The sequence below is a fragment of the Fringilla coelebs genome (assembly GCF_963513975.1).
Source record: "Fringilla coelebs genome assembly, chromosome: 14".
Lineage (NCBI taxonomy): Eukaryota > Metazoa > Chordata > Aves > Passeriformes > Fringillidae > Fringilla > Fringilla coelebs.
The window spans coordinates 7,703,883-7,722,494 of record NC_140040.1 but is presented as its reverse complement, the minus strand read 5'-3'; the positions used below and the strand labels follow the sequence as shown (position 1 = coordinate 7,722,494).

At 41.6% G+C, this 18,612-nt stretch overlaps 1 protein-coding gene across 1 annotated transcript in view; it reads left to right on the top strand.

Annotated features, from left to right (window-relative positions):
- GLG1 (golgi glycoprotein 1) overlaps positions 1-18,612 on the top strand; it is an 80,798-nt gene that overhangs the window by 39,448 nt on the left and 22,738 nt on the right. Inside the window, exons 3-8 of the mRNA XM_084215394.1 lie at positions 753-839; positions 4,298-4,513; positions 11,153-11,356; positions 11,968-12,039; positions 14,197-14,380; positions 16,137-16,351. Coding sequence (XP_084071520.1) covers positions 753-839; positions 4,298-4,513; positions 11,153-11,356; positions 11,968-12,039; positions 14,197-14,380; positions 16,137-16,351 — 978 coding nt within the window. The remainder of the gene's footprint in view (positions 1-752; positions 840-4,297; positions 4,514-11,152; positions 11,357-11,967; positions 12,040-14,196; positions 14,381-16,136; positions 16,352-18,612) is intronic.

The window sequence follows — 18,612 nt, the reverse complement described above, 5'->3', positions numbered from 1 at the left end:
TATTTTACGGTGCCTCAGGAGGACATCTGGGATGTGTGTATGTATCTACAGGGTGTGACTTGCCCAAGACTGATTCTTGCACAATGATTCTGTGCATTGAGGCTCTTTCATGAGCTCATTGCTGGCTTTTGGAAGAACAGTTGTCCTTTCAGAGGCATTTTTGCAGTCTAAGTTCTAATGCATAATTTTGCTTAGCAAGAGTGGACCTCCTGTAGATTTGAAATATATCTGCATCCAAAAAGTTGTCTGGTCACAGCCCTCAGAGAAGGATCAAGCTGCTTTGTCTCCTGCCTTTTTTTGCTAGGTTTTTATAAGGTTTTCAGCATGACATCTGCTCCTATTGAGGATCTAATTTGTTCAGTTCACTTGCATCAGGCAGACACACCATGGCACACAAAGGTGTGGTGGGCTAAAGGTGCTGCTAGGTATGCAGCAGGTAACAAGTTAAACCTTTCATTGTTTTATCCTCTCAGTTATGAAATATTCTTCATTTGTTGTCTTTGCTTTTAATGAGTCAGCTCATGACCTTGCAGAGATTTCTGACAGCCTGAATTTGTTCAATATGAGAAAATTATTGCAGAAATGAAGGGACAAAGGTGTTGTCAAGGAGACTTATTATTGATCATTTCACTGTAGAGGGATGATGATAGAGATTGGGTATAAATGATGTTTCATTGTTTTCTGAAGCAAAATATTTGTTATTCTCTGTGGAAACCTCTTAAACTCCCTTTCTACAAATGCTTTCTCTGTAGCTCTTGTGGAACTACAAGCTGAACCTGACTACAGATCCAAAGTTTGAATCCGTGGCCAGAGAAGTCTGCAAGTCCACTATTGCTGAGGTAAGCCAGGAGGAAGGCATGGCTGCTCTTGTGGCATTGAGCCTTTTCTGTTTCTTTGTGAATTAGTAGCTAATTCGCTAATTAATAGCGAATTAATGTTTGAATAATGATTTGGGAAAGCTCTAGTATCATATACCAAATTTGTACCTGTAATTAATTCATTCTCTTTGCTGAAGCCAGGTACCTTAGTGGTACCAGGCAAAGGGATGGGAGAAAGAAATGCTGAACTAGCAACCCACCAGCTCCTACCAGGCTTTTTGTCAGAAATTGGTTGTGAATTGGATTTGTCCCCTCTTTATCATGTGTGTGACATTTATAAGTGTGGTGTTGGAGCAGGACTTCTGCTAAATTTAACATAAGGCTGGTTGTGGACTGTGTCTTGCTAGCAGAAGGGGTAAGCACAGAGACATCAAATGATAATCAACTTGAGGTTTTTTTTCAAGTTTTAAAGGGTAGTTACTCCAAGAAGACCATGTTAGGGACTTCCTCATTTTAGGTTGTGCTAGGAGTTTGTGCTCTGTGTCTCAGGGATCCACTCTCCTCGGTTCAGCTTCACAGATGATTTGATCAATCCTTTCTTTCCTTGTTCTCATTCTCAAGCTCTTGAGGCTGTGAGCTTATGCAGGAGCTAGCTGAGCTGAGGTCTCTTCCCCTGTTTGTGGTGGTTTTCAGCTAGACTTCAGGGAAGCAGTGGAAGCAAAGCTCCCTGCAGCTGTACAGGCTGCAGCTGACTTAATTCAGTCACTGAGCCATGCTCTCAAAAATATGGTTTGTATATCCACCAATATAATGTGACCTAGCCATAAACTTACCTTTTAAAAAAACATTTAGTCTGCTCTAGTGTAAGTTGTTTAGTGTAAGGAGAGATCAAAAAAATACTTATTAGAAGAAGGCTAGAAGATCAAACAGTGGAGGACAGCTTGCATCAAAGGATTGTGTTGTAATTGGAGTTTGGTACCTCCCAAAAGCAAACACTGCCAAATCTGTTGAATCCCACTTTTTTCAATCATAGAAAGATCACGTTTTTCTGGTTTTTGTCATATGGCTGCTGCAGAATTTTTACAACCAAGGCATTCTTGAAAATGCTCTTTTACTAGTCTGTTTAATTACCATTTTTATACAGTGGCAGTCTGGCATTGCTGTAAACGATGCCCTGTAAATCTGGGATATTACATTTAAAAGCAGTGGGAAGAGTATACATAATTTCAGAATTTTGCCATTTGGTGAGTGGTTTTTAGTTAAAGAAAAAGGTTAGATAAGGAACAATAATCTCATGTTTGATCTTCTGGTGTTTAATACTGAGCCACGTACATAAACCGTTCCTCTTATATTTTTTAAAGGTACTTCTACAAAACTCTTAAACAGATGTATAGTGGGCATATACTCCTCCCATACAATATTAACCTATTCATATTTTCCTTAAATTGCCACTTACAGGTATAGGTGACTTTTTGGGTGAATCAGCTCTGTTTAAATTATTGCTTTGCACTAAGAACAAAATACAACTAGATGAGCAATTCCTAGAAAAAATCATTTGGGAAATGGTGACTGACCCAGCTGGGTATGGGTATGTTCTGAAAAGTGCACCTTTAATTTTATCAGCTAAATACAGTTTAAAATTCTAATTTATTTTCTTCTCAGCTGTTGTAGCTTTTATAAGTTCTGTCAAGAGCTTTAACCTAGAATTATAGTTGGCTACCAGATAGCAGTGATTGCTTCAGAAGTGGCCTGGCAATAACATGTTCATTTGGTCTTTTCTGCAGTTCAGTGGCTCAGGCCATGGAGCTCTGGGGCTGTTTCCAAAGCCAGGCTCTTCCAAAAACAGCATGTTGCTGTTGTGTGCTGGTTTGGCTCACAGTACTTGAGCTGAAGTAGGGCCAAACTAAAGATGCAGCTTTCTCAGAGAGCATTTGCTCAACTCTGTCCTGTTCACCCTACAAGGATCCTATGTGTTTTCACTTTAAAATGTATTTTACACCTTATCTGTAACAATTACATTGACTTTAGTAGCTGTTTTTCTAGTAGCTATTTAGATTAAACTGTTTCACAAGCCTACATCTGCCTTCAAATAATGATGTTTAAAATGTTGAATGTTTTATTTGTCACACAGAAAGTAATGGCCTCATAAGCTGAGGCAGAGATCTGCTTTATTCATCTAGTCTGACCTGTGTGAGTCTGTCACAGGGTGCCCTGAGTTATTCTTGTTTGAATTAGAATATATCTTCCTAGAGACAGCTCTCCATTTTTTAAAATTTCCAATATAAATATTCCAACCTGGTATTTGAGAACTGATAAAATGGTTTCCTGCCTATTCCCTTAGCACTGCCCTTGCTTGTTATCTGGAACTGCCAGAATTATTGATTGCCATAGATCTTCCTTGAGATTGATGAGCCCTTCAGTATTTTTACAGGGACAAATCTTTGATGCAATCAAGTCAGCCCATGTATCTATTCCTTGCAAACCTGTCAGCACTAAACTTTAGTGTCTGCCTGCCAGGGGTTCTTTCTGCAGCATTATGACTGCAGTTTTCAGCACTCCTGAGCAGGGGCCACCAGAACTGTGCAACTATTTCAGCGTGGGCTTGCCAGGGTTAAAGAGTTGTGTAATCTCAGTGCTCCTTGGAGCGAGGCACTGCGCTGCTCCCATCAAATGATTCCTCCAGGGACCATCCTTAACTGATCAGTAACCATGTTTTCTCCTTCTTTTGGAAAGACACTGTCAAAACTGCCTGCATCTTTTACTTCCAGAGGTGGTGGGTCTGGCCTGTCTGCTTCCCTGAGCAGTGCAGGCTGTGATTTATATTGGGGACCTGTCTGTTCTTGTACGCGGCTTTTCCAATCCCCGCACAGCTTTCAGCTTTGGTTAGCTGTGATTTTTACTTTTTTTAGACCACTGAGTAAAATGGTTTTAGTACCAACAATCAGTTCATGCAAGAGCCTCATAGAAAAGAATTTGATGAGAATTTTCTTTTATAGTATTTTTCATCTCCTAGCAAGTTATAAACAGTTCCATAAATAGTGTTGACTTTTGAATCAGTCTCACTTCTGGCCAAAATCTTATATTGTACGAGGTCAAGTGGCTAATGGGGTTTAAGTATGATTTAGAGATGTTGTAATATGCTCAGTTTTCTAAATAAAGGTTTGTCAAACTAGCATTTTTCCTACAAGTCTACTTGATTGCAGGGGTTCAGTGTAATTATAAAAGACGATTATTGAGCAATACAATTTATAATCTTCAAGGTCGCTGTGTTTGCTTTTTTTGGATGCTGGCACACATGAGATTTCTCATTTCTGAAATATTTTCAATTATTCTGACTTACTGGAAATCAAACTAAAGCCTAGAGGGTTTCTTTGCTAGCAGATTTTGAAGCTACAGATTCAAGTTTCTTTGAGGATTTTCTTATAAGGTTAAATTCATAAGCTGCAGCCGCAGCAATTTTTTTTTTTTTTTTTTAACAGATAAAGGAGTGTGCAGATGAACCAGTTGGTAAAGGTTTCTTGGTGTCATGTTTGGTGGATCACAGAGGCAACATCACTGAGTACCAGTGCCATCAGTACATCACTAAAATGACAGCCATTATCTTCAGTGATTATCGGTTGATCTGTGGCTTCATGGACGACTGCAAAGCTGACATCAATCTCCTGAAATGTGGCAGCATTCGACCCGGAGAAAAGGTATCTGGAGAACATGTAGATTGCCAATGGACTTGTAAAAGTCATTCACTTCAGGAAACCGATGGGGAGGCTCTGCAATGGTATTACTGAGAAAATTCATGGTGTATCTCATCTGTCTGAAAAGGGTGATGTCCTGATTGTTTGCGGTTCCTTTTTAATAAAGGTGCATTTGTTCCTCTGTGAGGAACTGCTATGCAGAGACTTTCATTTGTCTTTCCACAGCCCACCACAGGTGACCTGGCAGGTAGTTGTCTCTTTGATGAGGCCTTCTAGAGCTTTACTCAGTACACCGAATCCAAACAATAAATTTAAGCAGGCCTATTGCTTGGCTTATTTCACAGTCTGGTTAGGTCTGGCAGGAAGGTTATCAAAGTGATGATGCCTGTGCTATAGCCCTTTCTGCTACAGCCCTTTCTCAGGCTGTAGTTGATAGACTGAATCAACAGCTTTTATCTGTTTGCTTTTCCTTTCCTCTGCCCCTACAAAATCAGTTGAAGGGCACAGCGTGTGTGGTATCACATTTTAGTAGTACTTACTTTAGTAGACACTTACCAGTACTGTCCTGGTTTTACTAAGTCAGTGTTTTTTTTGTTTTTTGCCTGTGAGACTTAAGCAGAGGTTGATGCAAAGAGCAGTTTATAGTGACTGGATGTGGGATTCTTTTCAAGGGACTGTTTCCCTGTCTTCTTCTGCATAGCTAATGCAGCAAATGTGTAGTGCTTCAGGAATGAGTGACTTTTTCTATGATAAGTTTTTATGTTAAGGGAATAAAGTTAAAATTAACCTATCAACTTCTTACCATGCTTTTTAAATTATAGCTTTTATGCTTATAACAATTAGTCTCATAAATGAGCTATTAATGAAGGGGTTTGCAATAAGATACACATTTTTTGGTTAAACAAAGAAGCTTTCCTAATTGTTTGAGATATTCACAGCTATTAGCAACTAGTGTATTAAATTTAATTTTACTGTATTCCAGAAGACTTAGCTGAGCCAGAGAAAGCACAAAAATAAGGACTCATTTCTGGAAACAAGAACAAAAGCAACCACAAGCAGCAGGAACTTGGGTGAACTATAGGTTCAGACTGGTAACAACTGAGTAATTTGCTTTCTCCATGAAATAAAGTCTTTTTTCTAATACTGGGCTGAAAGACCTCATGAAATGAGAATGAGAAATTGCTTTTAGCAATCAGTATAGAACCAGAAGTGTAACCTGAATCCTGCGTGTCAGGTCTGCATATTACCTGTGGCTTGACCAAATTTAAATAAATTAAAATACTTATGGTAGCACTGAAGGAATACAGCAGAGGGGATTTTCGAAGCATAAACCAAATCTCAAATAGTGGGAGTGAAGCCATTGTGGGCAGGCCTGTGTGGGCAACTGTGCACAGCCCACCGCACTGTTGGGTTGGTTCAGGTGGGTGAAGGGGGAGGATGGCCAGGGTGGCTGAGGTCACAAGGCACCAGAGAAGGGGAAACTTTGGGTCACCAAGTTTCTGTGGGCTAGCAAAGTGATCACTAGCCAAACTTCTGTGGGCTTTACCATGGCTCATGTATATTCCTCTCTTTCTTGGTACCCAACCCAGAATATTGTGCCTTGGTTTGAAAAAGCAGCCTGTCATATATCTTTTGTTATGCTGTCATCCTTGGCACTTGGAGCAATTGAAGTACTCTATACTGCTATGGAAACAGCTATAAATGGCTATGCAAGCATTTCTTTTGTTGGTGTTCTGTTCTATCCCTTTGCTGCTTCAGAGAAATCTAATTTGCTTCCATCAGATGCTGGTTAAGGTTTTATTTCCACGCTGTAGCTTCTGAGAGTTACCTGTAGAGAAAGAGTCATTACCCTTTTGTATGACAGAAGGTAACCGTGAATTTAATAAATAGCACCTGAACACTTGAGGAGGAAGATGGGGGAAGAGAGTCTCTCTCTTTTTTTGTGGAAATAAGCACAGCTAGACCATGAACTCCATCTACATCAGGCAGCTAGGGGATTGCAATATGATAGCTTCATCAGAGTAACTGGGATAAACTGGCATTTTTAACTATGAAAGGCACTTAGGTTGATAATCTGCAATTGTCTTGCCCCTTGAAGCTTCTCTGCTAGCTAACCATTTTCCTTTTCTTCCTTCCTTTTTCTGTTTAAACTTGCTTGATACTTCCTAATTGATTCTGTTCTTACTGAGTTCGTTGCTTCTAATGTGGTGGTTTCTGTGCTTTCTTCTCACACATTTCTAGTTGGGTTTCTGCTCTGTAAGAGCAATAAAGTTCAGTTTAGAAGTCTTGATCTGACTCTAGATTTCATTTTGCTATATGTAACAGAGAGGCTGTAGATGTGTCATTTGAAGGCATTAAGCTTTCTAACATGCCTGTGTTTGGGGGGGGTATGTCTTCCTCTTTTCCCAACTAGTGGAGAAACATTTAATAGTAGTTTCAGTCACCTCTCCATGTGGCTGTTGCATTTCATAATGAATTTGATCTCCTGGTATTTTAAAGTTGTTTTATCTTCATGCAGTAGGGATCTAATTTGAAATTGAAATGGGTAATTGCAGTGGAGCTTTTCTCCTTCAGCTGCTGATTGAAATGAGCTACTTTCCCAATCCTGGGAAAGGACCAGGATTGTATCAAACTCTAGAGGGTAGTGTGTAGTTGCCAGGGTGCTCTTTAGCCATGATGTCCAAGCTGTAGCTGATTATTTGCCATAATGAAGGCTACATAAGTGTCAGTTGCACATCTCTTGAAGTACTTTATCAGATAACAATATTTTTCCTAAAGGAGGACACCTTAGGAGACCATTGTTTTCTTGGTCTTGCTTTGTTTTTTACCTCTAAGTGCTTTGAGTACAGTTGCTCTTTTTCCTTACTTTCACAAAAGTACTGGACACAAAGGGAACTGAGTCTAAAGGGGAAGAGATAACATTCAGCTCAGTCTTTGTTTACTCAGTGTAGTAGTGTAGCAGTGTACTGTCATCTGAAGTACTGGGAATTAGCTAATCCAAGAGACATCCCAGCATCCCTGGTGTGTGGGTTAGCCAGGTGGAATGCTGAACTGGAGCTCCCAGTAGATCTCTTGGGTGGTTTTCCATAGCCTGGCTGCTCTGGCTCCAGTGGGTTGGCACAACTGTCCAGTGCAGGGTGCTGTGCTGATGAGACAGGTTATGTTTTACTCTCCTGCCTGCTGCTTCTTTTTGCTCTTCATTCTCTTTTGGTCACCTTTCTAGCTTCTGTCTGCAAGGCTGCAGCTGGAACAGATGTGTACTTGAGGCATGTCAGGTTTCAGACAGGATAAAATCTTTTTTGAGAAACTTTGAGAAATGACAAAAAATCCCCAGCAGTTGCAAAGCCTAAACTATACTGGAGGAAAAGTGAAAGCTCTAATAGAAAATGAATAGTAAAGTAAATGTTTTTTAAATTCTGTTTTGGCCTAAAGCTGGATGCCTGGAGTTTGAATTATAGTCATAGGAATTAAAATCTCCCAGTATTGTGCTGAAGGGGATTTGCTTGGGCACATACATTTAGAGCTAGGTTTCATTCCTCTGTGGCTCAAAGTGCTGGGGGTCAGTGCTGGAAAGCTGCTTGTATCTTTTGTTGATCTAGGTATATCCTTTCATAAAGCTATGAAGAGTCTCAGGGCTCTCCAGACTAGATAATTATCTAGTATGTTTTACAGATATTTGCAACTTTCAGTTAAAATACTGCATTTAACACTTGATAGTAGAAGTAAAGCTACATTCCCAGAACCACGTGTGGTTTTTAGATTTCATCTCCTGTATTTCAGTGTATTGCTCCAGAAAAATGAGGCCTAGACTTTGTCAACAGGCAACAGTTTTGTGGGAGTCCTGACTTCTGGAGTTAACTTAGAGGTTTTCAACTCTGCAATGGAAGTTTTCTGAGAATGGGTCCTGGATAGAGGAAAATGGTTTTTAGGATTCATTCCACAGCAGAGCTGCAGCAGGTGTTTCACCCTTGTACACACCAGGCAGCTGCTGCTGGAGCAGGACTGGGAGAGCTCATGCTGTGGAATGATTACCCTTGACTTTGGTGCCTCTGAAGCTGAGGTGACCACCCAGGATTGTTGGCACATGGAATGCAGGTGGGAACAGACATCTCTTGAGGTGGGGAGCTGGTTGGTGATGCAGGTACCACCAATATGTGTGAAAGTTGTCCTGCCATCCTTAGCATGAGCCTTGATTGCCAGCTGCTTTAGGGTGGTTGAGTGCAGCTGTACACACATTTGTTTTCCCTTCCAGTCTGCAATAAGGGACTGTACAATATTAAATACAGTGTGTGTTATCCTATAATTAAAGCTTGAAGTGGTATTTGTCTAAGCCATGTTTGTAGAGTCCCATGCTCTGTTTGGCAGTAGTGTGGGTGTCTTCCTGCACTTTTGAGGAAATGAAGAGTCAGGCTCTCCTTAAAATTGCTTAACTAGTCAGCACTAGCACTCCAGAGACCTGATCTGCCTGAAAATGAACCCCAGATTAGGCCAGTAAATCTTCCAAACAGTGTCATGTGGGCACAGGAACCTTAAGGGCACCACAAGGAGGTGTGTAAATGCTTGATGGTTGGAGGAAAGGGTTAGGGTTAGAAGGGCCAGATGGGTTTGTTTGTGTGTGGTTTTTTTTGAGTCTGACATGTTTTAAAATTGTTCTAACACAGGCCAGCAGAGTAGCCAGCACTTCAGAATGATCTGCCCAAACGTGAAAACTCTATTAGCAAAGGAATGCAATAGATGAGCCATTTCATGTTGTGTCCCTAAAGTGTAACAGCAAACATTCAGCATCCAGCATATAGAAACCTGCTTTCCAGATTTCCTACTAAAAATAGGTTTGCTTATGTGTATAATATGACTCTGACCAAGAGTCTAAACCCACACTGCAATAAACCAGGAAACTTCTGATTTTCCTAACAGGAAAAGCTTGCCTTCTCCCCTTCTTGCTAGCTTGCAAGGGAAAGCTGCAGGTGAGTGAAAGTAACCTTGGTCTGCCTTGCCTCCCAGCTGCAACTTCACTTAGGCAGGAGCAAAAATGTGCCACAGGAGCTTAAAATGGTTATTTTCAATCATTCACACTTGACATCATCTCAGCTGTAGTTACCACCTGTGACTGACCATGAGAGTTTGCAGAACAGTGTTTGTGTTTGACATGGTTATGGATAAATGGCAACTTTAAGTGATGTGACAAACATACTTCTGAGTACTATTCCTCAGAATCCAGATTCGAGGATCAGTCCTAAAGGGACTGTAGATATATAATTATATTTCTTCAAAGATGCTTAGTCAGCATATGGAATTTGCCAGTTCTCATTCAAAGGAGCAAACCAAAATAAGGAATTTTGGGAGGTGTGGGTTTTAGGTTTTCTGCTTTCTTTTTTCTTCTAGAGGAAAACTGCTTTTAGCCTTTTTAAACTGATGATATTTCTGGGTTGTGTTTACAAGTTAACGAGTAATTAACCAATTCTGCTTGTGCTCTAAGTATAGCAGAACTAAGACAGGAATCAAAGGCTGCCTGTGTAAGCAGACACGTCAGAACAAAAAGACTGGGGAGAGTTGTGTGACTTTGTGCACCGTGGGCTTGTTTTCTGGAGACTGCTCTCTTACTCATGCTCCTGTAGCAGCAGTGGATGATCTGCTTGACAGAGCAAGCTGAAGGGATGGCTCCTAAATGGTGACTGCAAATGCCAGGCTGAGTGATTCAGCTGAATGTGAGCATGCATGCCTTGTTGCATACTCAGACACTGTAAGTTTAGTGGCAATATCCTCTCGCAGCAGAGCAGCATAAATTAAGGTGGCCTTCACATGAAAAACTTGCAGAAGCCTTGAGAAATTCGTATCAGTAGAATCCTTTAGAGGAACCAGACCTTCTACAGATGTATGGAAGGGGCACAGTTCTCTTTCTAAACACATAGTGAGGATATAGGAAGCTAAATGGAGCTTTGCTGAGCTTTGCCCTGTCTCTTCCAGGCTTTTGAACAAAGCACAGGCTCTCTGTGTTTACTGGCAGTTGCTTCTCACAGGCCAAGGTTGTCTCCAGGCCTGCAGAACAGTGGATGTGGTGCACAGCACTGGGCCAGAACTACTTTGTCAGAGACCTCTGTCTGCTCTTGAATGCTTTGTGGTTTTTTTTCTCTTAGTGGAGGAATTGAGAAGCCTAGATTGGTCAAAGCTCCTTTGTGGCCATTTTTACATCACAAATTTTCACCACCCAAACTGAAGGCTTGTCTCAGCATGGCAAAACTATGATTTTTTTCTCTCCCCAAGCATTTTCTTAATGTGATGCTGATCCTTGCTGTTGCCATGGTGCCAAGAAAGCTGTGTCAGATTAAAGATAATTTGGCTGTTTTGGTAAACTGCTCTGAGCAGTGTGACTAAGTAGTGATAATCTCATTAAGTCACATTAAAACAAGCCCAGAGCATTGGAGGGGGGGATTTCATGGTGACCATCAGTAGGATGGTGATGTATAAAGTGTGGTTAGTACAGGTCTTAATTGTTGCCTCCTCTGAATTTAAATGGGGTTTAGGCTGAATGTTGGGAAGTCTATATGTAGATAGTTTGTTGCTTAATTAATGTGGTTCTTAGCCAGAATCACAGCTCACTTGGTTATGTAAAAGCCTGGTTACAGGTGTCTTGTTCTCCCATAGGATGCTCACTCACAAGGAGAGGTGGTGGCATGCCTGGAAAAAGGCCTGGTAAAAGAGGCAGAGGAGACTGACCCTCGAATCCAGGTTTCTGACCAATGTAAGAAAGCAATTCTTCGTGTGGCTGAGCTCTCTTCTGATGACTTCCACCTGGACCGGCATCTCTACTTCGCATGCCGAGATGACAGAGAGCGATTCTGTGAAAATGTGAGTGCTTTCCTCTTCCTTTCTCTCTACAGGAATCCATTAAAAAAACCCAAAACCTCTCTGGAAAGAGCAGTGGAAGAGAACTGTAGACTGGAGCCTAAGTGACATTGTGTGATACTGAAAACTGTCGTTTTGCAGTAATTCCAGCATTAATTTATTCACCCAACAAACACACATTATTCCCATTGGGTTAATGAACTGATTTGGCATAAATGGTTTAAGGGGCATGAGAACTGGTGTGACAGGGAGTTGGGGAGGAAAGGCAGAGGTGAGTGACCACTCCTTTCTACAGCTGTGAGCTGTTGCACAAAGCCTGGTCTGACTGTACTTGCAGCACTTTTTATGCCTAGCATCAGCTGCATTGTTCAGTCTCAGCTGGTAATAGCTGAGAATTGTTGTACCTAAAGGGTGATGAACATGACCAGATTTTTTTTTTCTATGCAATAAAATTTAAAGGATTTTTATTGCATAGAAGCTATTGCTGTCATTTGAAATATTAACTCGAATATATTTTTAGTTTAAAAAAATTCTCCTCAGGTGTAGTTTAAGCCTGCTCATCAAGTGTTACAAGTATTATCTTTAAGGGTAACTGTTACTATTCCGTTTCACAGACTCAGGCTGGCGAAGGCCGAGTGTACAAGTGCCTCTTTAATCACAAGTTTGAAGAATCAATGAGTGAAAAGGTAAGTATCCTGGTGAGACAAATCCTTACTGCAGAAATCATCAGATCACTCCTCAGTCCAGGCTGCATTATTCTTTTCCAGTGTTAAGGAAAATGTCATCTTCCTAGCCAGTTAATCAGCTAGTTTAACAAATGCTTTTACTTTGATATTTTTGTGTTTCAAGTTTCAGTCTTTCAAGTAAAGGATTTAAATAAATCAAAGCTTTTGGGTGGGTAATTTGGAGAGGCAAAACATGGAGCTCAAGTGGTAGCATTGTGATTGACTGTTTGAAGTAGCAGTCGCAGCATGCTGGGGTAAGTCTTGGATAAATGGTGTTCTAATTGTACAGATTAAAAACAAACAGAAGCTGTGTTTCTTTCACTTGTGTTTTTAAGGTTGTTTTCAGGCATCACATTCTGTGTGGGAAGGATGCACGGTTCAGTGACTGAACAGAAGTTTTCCTTCTGGTTTTCTTGAAGATGTGGTTTTCAACAATAGCAAAAAAAGTTGTTCTAAAAAGCTAGCTCTGAAGAGGTTGTTTTGGTGTAGGTGCTTTGTTAAGGCAGCAGTGCCTTCAGTGATTTTGGAAGCAGCATCATAGTGTTTGGGATTATATGGAATTGTTGGGAAGGATGTGAAGATGAGTATCTGTAAAGATCTCCTCAGAGAAGATCTGCTGAAGGAGCCTGACTCAGAGGGCTGAAGGGATCAGACTAATTTCTTTTTTGTTAATTGCATTAGCTGTCTGACAGCTTGGTTCCAATTAACAAATTCAAATCTGAACAAGTGATCTCTGAGGGCTTTAAACAAAGCTCCATTTTGTAGATGTGTGTTACTGAAATGAACTGCTGCTGTTGCTTAATGTCTGTTTAGTTATACAGGGACACTGGTAGTTTTTGAAGGGTGTTTTCCATGATCAGCTGACTGAGGTATGAATGTAAGATGTAGAGAGGTTACACTGAGCTGCAGCAGATGACTTCATAGAGAGAGAGGGGTGGATGCTCTGAGGATGCAGTTTGCAGAGCAGAAGGAGCACTAAATGTAGTTCTCACTCTTGTAGCTGCCAAGGTTGGACCATCTGCAAAGTCACTGGTTTTGTAGAAGCTGTTACCCAGCAAAGAGTCCCTCCTTGCCGGCTGCTGCATACACATGTAGCCAGCAATAGCTGCTGGTGGGTGTTTTACTTTGTGTCATCCAAGACTGGCTCCTGGCCTGTATCCAGCCAGTCCCTACTTCAGGTGATGAGGTATCTGCAAGCCTGTATCTTCCTGTGTCCAGAGCTATACATTTGTCCACTCCCAGGGTCTGGGACTGCTCAGGAGCATGAAAGATGGAGTGGGAATATCTTGGAGTAGGACTTTCCAGGTCCTCAAGTAGGTGTGAGAAGAAGGGGGCGAAGTCAAAAACCTGATGTAAGAAAGTGGGGAGCAGGTTCTAGGACTTTCCTGTTCCTTGTGCCAAGATTGCTCCCTCTTTCATCTACTCTACATATTCACTGTTTTCCTTCCTTTCAAGTGGGCTGGGAATGGACAAATTTGCTTGAGTTATCTGTTGCCCTCAGATTTAATTTTCACATAATTTAAACCAAAAGCTATGAAGTGTAGCAGTGTTTTTACAGGTCCTTTTTTGGTTGAAATTTAGAGGGTTGTTCTTGCAGCTGCTGGGTTCAGGTTTGGCCACAGTGCATCCTTGTGAACCTCCTCAGTTGTGGAAAATGGCTAGAAATTCCCACGGTTAGACTTTTATCTGCTATCATCTGCTCAGCGCATTGCGGAACAAATCCAAGAAACGCATTATTTTGTAAATGCAACTGGAAAAAGTTATTTCTTGAGGGCATGGGGTGAGCATATACCACAGCTGGGATAAATGTCAGCAACTGCTCCTAGTTACCACGAATGAGTCACGCTCTTCACAAAAAGCTGGATGAATGTGCAGTTCTGAGAACTGCTCTGCAGAGAGCTGCTCCCTTTGAAACCCCTGATCTGTTGACCTCGGTGTGCATTGTTAACTGTGTGGTTTCTATGAGACAAATGAAATTTAGCTGCAGTCCAGCTTAAATGCATGAATTTAAAAGCATGGGTTGTTTTCTGAGATGAAACTTGAAAACTTGACAGCAGCAGGTCCAGTTCTCTGCCCAGCACAGAAGCTCATTCCACCACCCCAATGTGTCTCCTGCAGTGTCGTGATGCGCTGACGACCCGCCAGAAGCTCATTGCCCAGGACTACAAGGTCAGTTACTCGCTGGCCAAGTCCTGTAAGAGCGACCTGAAGAAATACCGCTGCAACGTGGAGAACCTGCCCCGCTCGCGGGAAGCCCGGCTCTCCTATCTGCTGATGTGCTTGGAGTCTGCCGTGCACAGAGGTAAGTGCAATTCAAAACTTGCTGGGACCTTGATTTTGCATTCAGGGACCTTCAGCTTCAGTGTGTATTTACAGTCCCCTTCTCCTCTTTCCAAACTTTGTTTCCAAGGCAAATTTCCTCATCATGGTGCTTTCATCACTGCTGTTTTGATGATCAGAATAGCCGAGTAAACCCCTCTGCCACTGACTCCTTTTGTGCAGACAAGAAGTTTAAAATGCAAAATAGCAAATCCCACTTGGACTGCTGATGTGTAGTTGCAAATCCTTCTATTCACTGTGAATTCAAGCAGCTCTTTTCCTCTATTGTGTAGTAAGCATTAAATATGCTACAAGGTTAAAGCACAGAATAGAGAACCCGTTTATCCTCACTCAGGGAAAAGCAGGGATACTAAGTCCTCTGCCTGTTGTAAATAATGTCTTTTCTTGCAGTTCAGTAGCTTGAGTAAATGCCTTAATTTCTCTGATTCTGGTTTTTCCCTATACAAAAATACGGTAAGTGTGAGAATATTATTTTTGGTCATTTAAGTTAATGTAAGCTGGAGGTGTCCTAACATCAGCTGCTGTCTCCAAAGGCATTAGAAGGCTCAGTGCAGCTGGACCATGCTAAAGGTTCTCTGGGAAATTGCCATAATATGAAACAATGTTTTACATCCTCTAGATCTGCTTTGAAGAACTGCTTGTTTTCCCTCCTGGCATGCAGCTGTGTGGTTTCAGAGTGAGCAGCAGGGCTGCATGCTGCAGTGCCTCTGGCATGGGATGGGAAGACTGCCATAATTCCATAAGCAGTCTGCATTTGTGAGTTTGAATAACTCATTGGTTCTGACTGATGTGGAAATGATGTGCCCTGTTTGTAGAAAAGTTGTGGTTTGGGGTGTTGTTTGGTTGGTTTTTTTTTTTCACTTCTCTCTGCAATAGGGCAGGTGGTTTCCTGAATTGCATGCAGAAAACTGCTGTTCAGCTATTCAGTTTTATGGTGGAACAGGTTCTGCAGTGTCTCATGCATGAGGCATAGCCCAGGAGGAACACTAATTATTCCACACAGCACCATGTACATGTGTTACAGTGCCTGGCAGCCCCTGTTGGGGTGTCCTCTGTTCCATGGGATGTTGAGCACATATAAATAGGTTGTGATGGGGACTGCAGGAAAGCTTGGCAGATCTAAGCATTTACTACAGCAAGATTTCTGTGCAGCTGCAGTGCTCTGTTAGACACTCCATATACACTCTTGTTTAAGTCTGAGTTTTGTCTTCCTGAGCATTTATGTACTATTGCCCTAGAGAACCTTTTCATTGGAGAAAATGTTTAACCTGCTGTCCAAACAAATTCCTCTCCCAGTTACATACCAAGCTGGTGAGCCTACCAAAGATGACTTCTGTGAAAAAAGGAGCCCTTGAGCATGCCTTGAGCATGAGGGGAAAAGCTGACTTGTGCTGCAGAACTGCAGATCCATGAGTGCTTTCAGCTGTTCTTCAGAAGCCACTCCTGTAATGTGAAATCCAAAATCAGATTCTCCTAATCTTTCAGGCATTCTTTTTTTAAAAACCTGTCTTAAATCCATAGACTGGCTATATTTTACAGGGTTGTTGAAATGACAGGAGCTACCACAACCACTGGTTTATTCCCCAGCACGAATGCTCCAGCGCACTTGTCTTAGTCTGGTGTGGACCTCGTCCCCGCTCTTCCAACACTGGTAGCACAGTTCAAGAAGGGCTCTGCTAAGCATTGCTACTAAATCACATCATCTTCTCTTGGCTCAGGTCGACAAGTGAGCAGTGAGTGCCAGGGTGAGATGCTGGATTACCGGCGCATGCTGATGGAAGACTTCTCTCTGAGCCCGGAGATCATCCTGAGCTGCCGCGGGGAGATCGAGCACCACTGCTCGGGCCTGCACCGCAAGGGCCGCACGCTGCACTGCCTGATGAAGGTCGTGCGCGGCGAGAAGGGCAACGTGGGCCTCAACTGTCAGCAGGCAGTAAGGAGCCTTTTGTCACTTCGCTTGCAGTTTGTTCGGTTGGTAAAAGCACTGATTTCTGTCAACGTTTTGCCTTGTGATGGAGGCTCTGCTGAAGTCAGTCTGGCTCTGCTGGTGCCACTGAGTGCTGGAAGCAGTTGTGTAATTGCCATGCTGTGAACTCGGTGTGTAGCAAGGGTAAGGGTGGTGGTTTTCCCCTCAAAAAATACATTTTGGATTGTTGTGCCTTGGGCTTTTTATTGGATCTTCTGTAGTTCTTCTCCGCCAGCTTTGAAGTAATGGAATTCTGTCCTGGGTGCAAGGTGTAGGGAAACGTGCCTTTTATAGTGGTAAAACATTCCTTGTCCTTCCCTTTTCTCCCTCTCCTTCCCTTTCCCCCCTGTGCCCTGTCCTTGGAAATGCACAAAACCTTTCAAAGCACCTTCCCACTCAGTTTTACTTTGCTGTTACATTCAGCTCTAATGATGGAAATGGAACTTTGGGGACAGAGAGGTACAGCAGACTGCTGTGTGTTGATGTACTTGCAGCCACTGAAGGAAATGCCATTTTCCTCCAAACTACCTCTGTAAAATAGGATATTTCCTTTTGCCTTTTTTTAACTCCATTTTGGCCCAAGGACATCTTGCTTATCATTTCTTTAAATTGAAAACAATTTAATTTTTGTTCAAACTCATTAGTGTTTTTTTAATATGAAATTACATTTTTGTACTTAATACTTGGTTTTGGTTTTAATGATCCATGAGCCCAAAAAAGTGACACCAATGATAAAAATGGCAAGGGAGTGTTAGTGCTGATGTTGGAATTTGGGGAGATGTGTGCTCTTGACTTCTTTTAATAAACAGAGCCGCTCTTCTGTACATTTTTGTTTAAATGTAGCTTAAAACTTGAGCCTCAAATGATGCCAGTTTGTGTGTTTTATCAAAGATAAATTGATAGCTGTTAAATTTTTGTAAGTCATAGGGTGCTTTTGTGATGAGGCTTATTTCTGCATAAATACCAGGTGTACTGGTGCAGCAGCTGTACAGTTTGAGTCATTCCTGCAGGGATCTGTAGTGCATGACTTAAGCTTTGCAGCCTTTGTGTGAAAAACTGAATATTTGTTTCTGTTTAAATATGAAATTGAAACTGCTGCTTCAGAATTTCATTACTTGAAAATATTCATAAGATCAGTTAATATTGGGAATAACTTTTAGATCATGACATGCATGTTCAGAATAAGTCAAAGGAGGAGGCCCCCAAAAGTGATATGGGATTTCAAACTTTCAGAGAAAAATATCTTTAGAAATTTAGGGCAAGTTTGGAGGTTTTTTAATTTTCTTATACTTAAGCTACTGCTTTTATTTTTTTACAGTAAATTGATGCAATAGTAAATAGGATTGTCCATGAGTCCCCTTGAAATTAAATGTGTTTTGTTCTCTGGGCAAAGGGCAGGAGAAAGCAAATTAAGTGTTGATTTTATACCTACATTTAGCTTGTCTGGATTTTTATGGGCAAGAGGAAGTAGATGATTGCAAGAACAGGATAAACATTCCAATGTTCTGAGTTTCTGAAGACTGACACAGTACTACTATATAGCTGCCTACAACTTTTGAAGTACTAAATAATTTATTGTTCTTAATTTTTGTGTTTGAATGGTAAGGGTTGTCTCAGCTGTCAGTGGCTTTGTTGTGTTTTGACTTAATGTGTTAGAATGAGCTTTCTGCTTTTACCTTTAAAGGCAGATAAATTATCTTTGCAAGGAAGAGAATATTGTGTGAAACTCTTAGATACTGTGCAACTTGGGCTAGAGGCTTCAATTGCTTGTCACATGAGGTTGGCCCATATGGCAAGCCCTGAATAAGGGAAGTTGGAGATCCATTCTTCAGAGTAAGCTGGGGCCATTTCAGTTCTTTTTGGGTACCTAGAGAGCACCTTTGGTGTGTGGTTCTGGTGTGGCTCTTGATGGTGGGGCAGTTGTCTGTGGTGCCCCTACATCTTCACTTGCAGAAAGAGAGGAAAACAGCATAGGTGCTCTGGGATGCTCCCAGCAGAGCTTGCTGCAGTGCTTTGTGTCCATCTCCAGATGTTGTCTTTTCTATAGAGTCAAAAACTCACATCCTTGTGCTTTTAGCTGTATCATTAGCTAATGCTAATACAGCACCTTGATTTCTTGGCTAACTCAAAGCAACAGGTGTTATCCTGAAATTCTTCCTTGTAGAAGCTCTATGACCAGACACACCTGCCTAGAAAGTTTGCCAGAGGCAATTGGAAGGGGAAACATC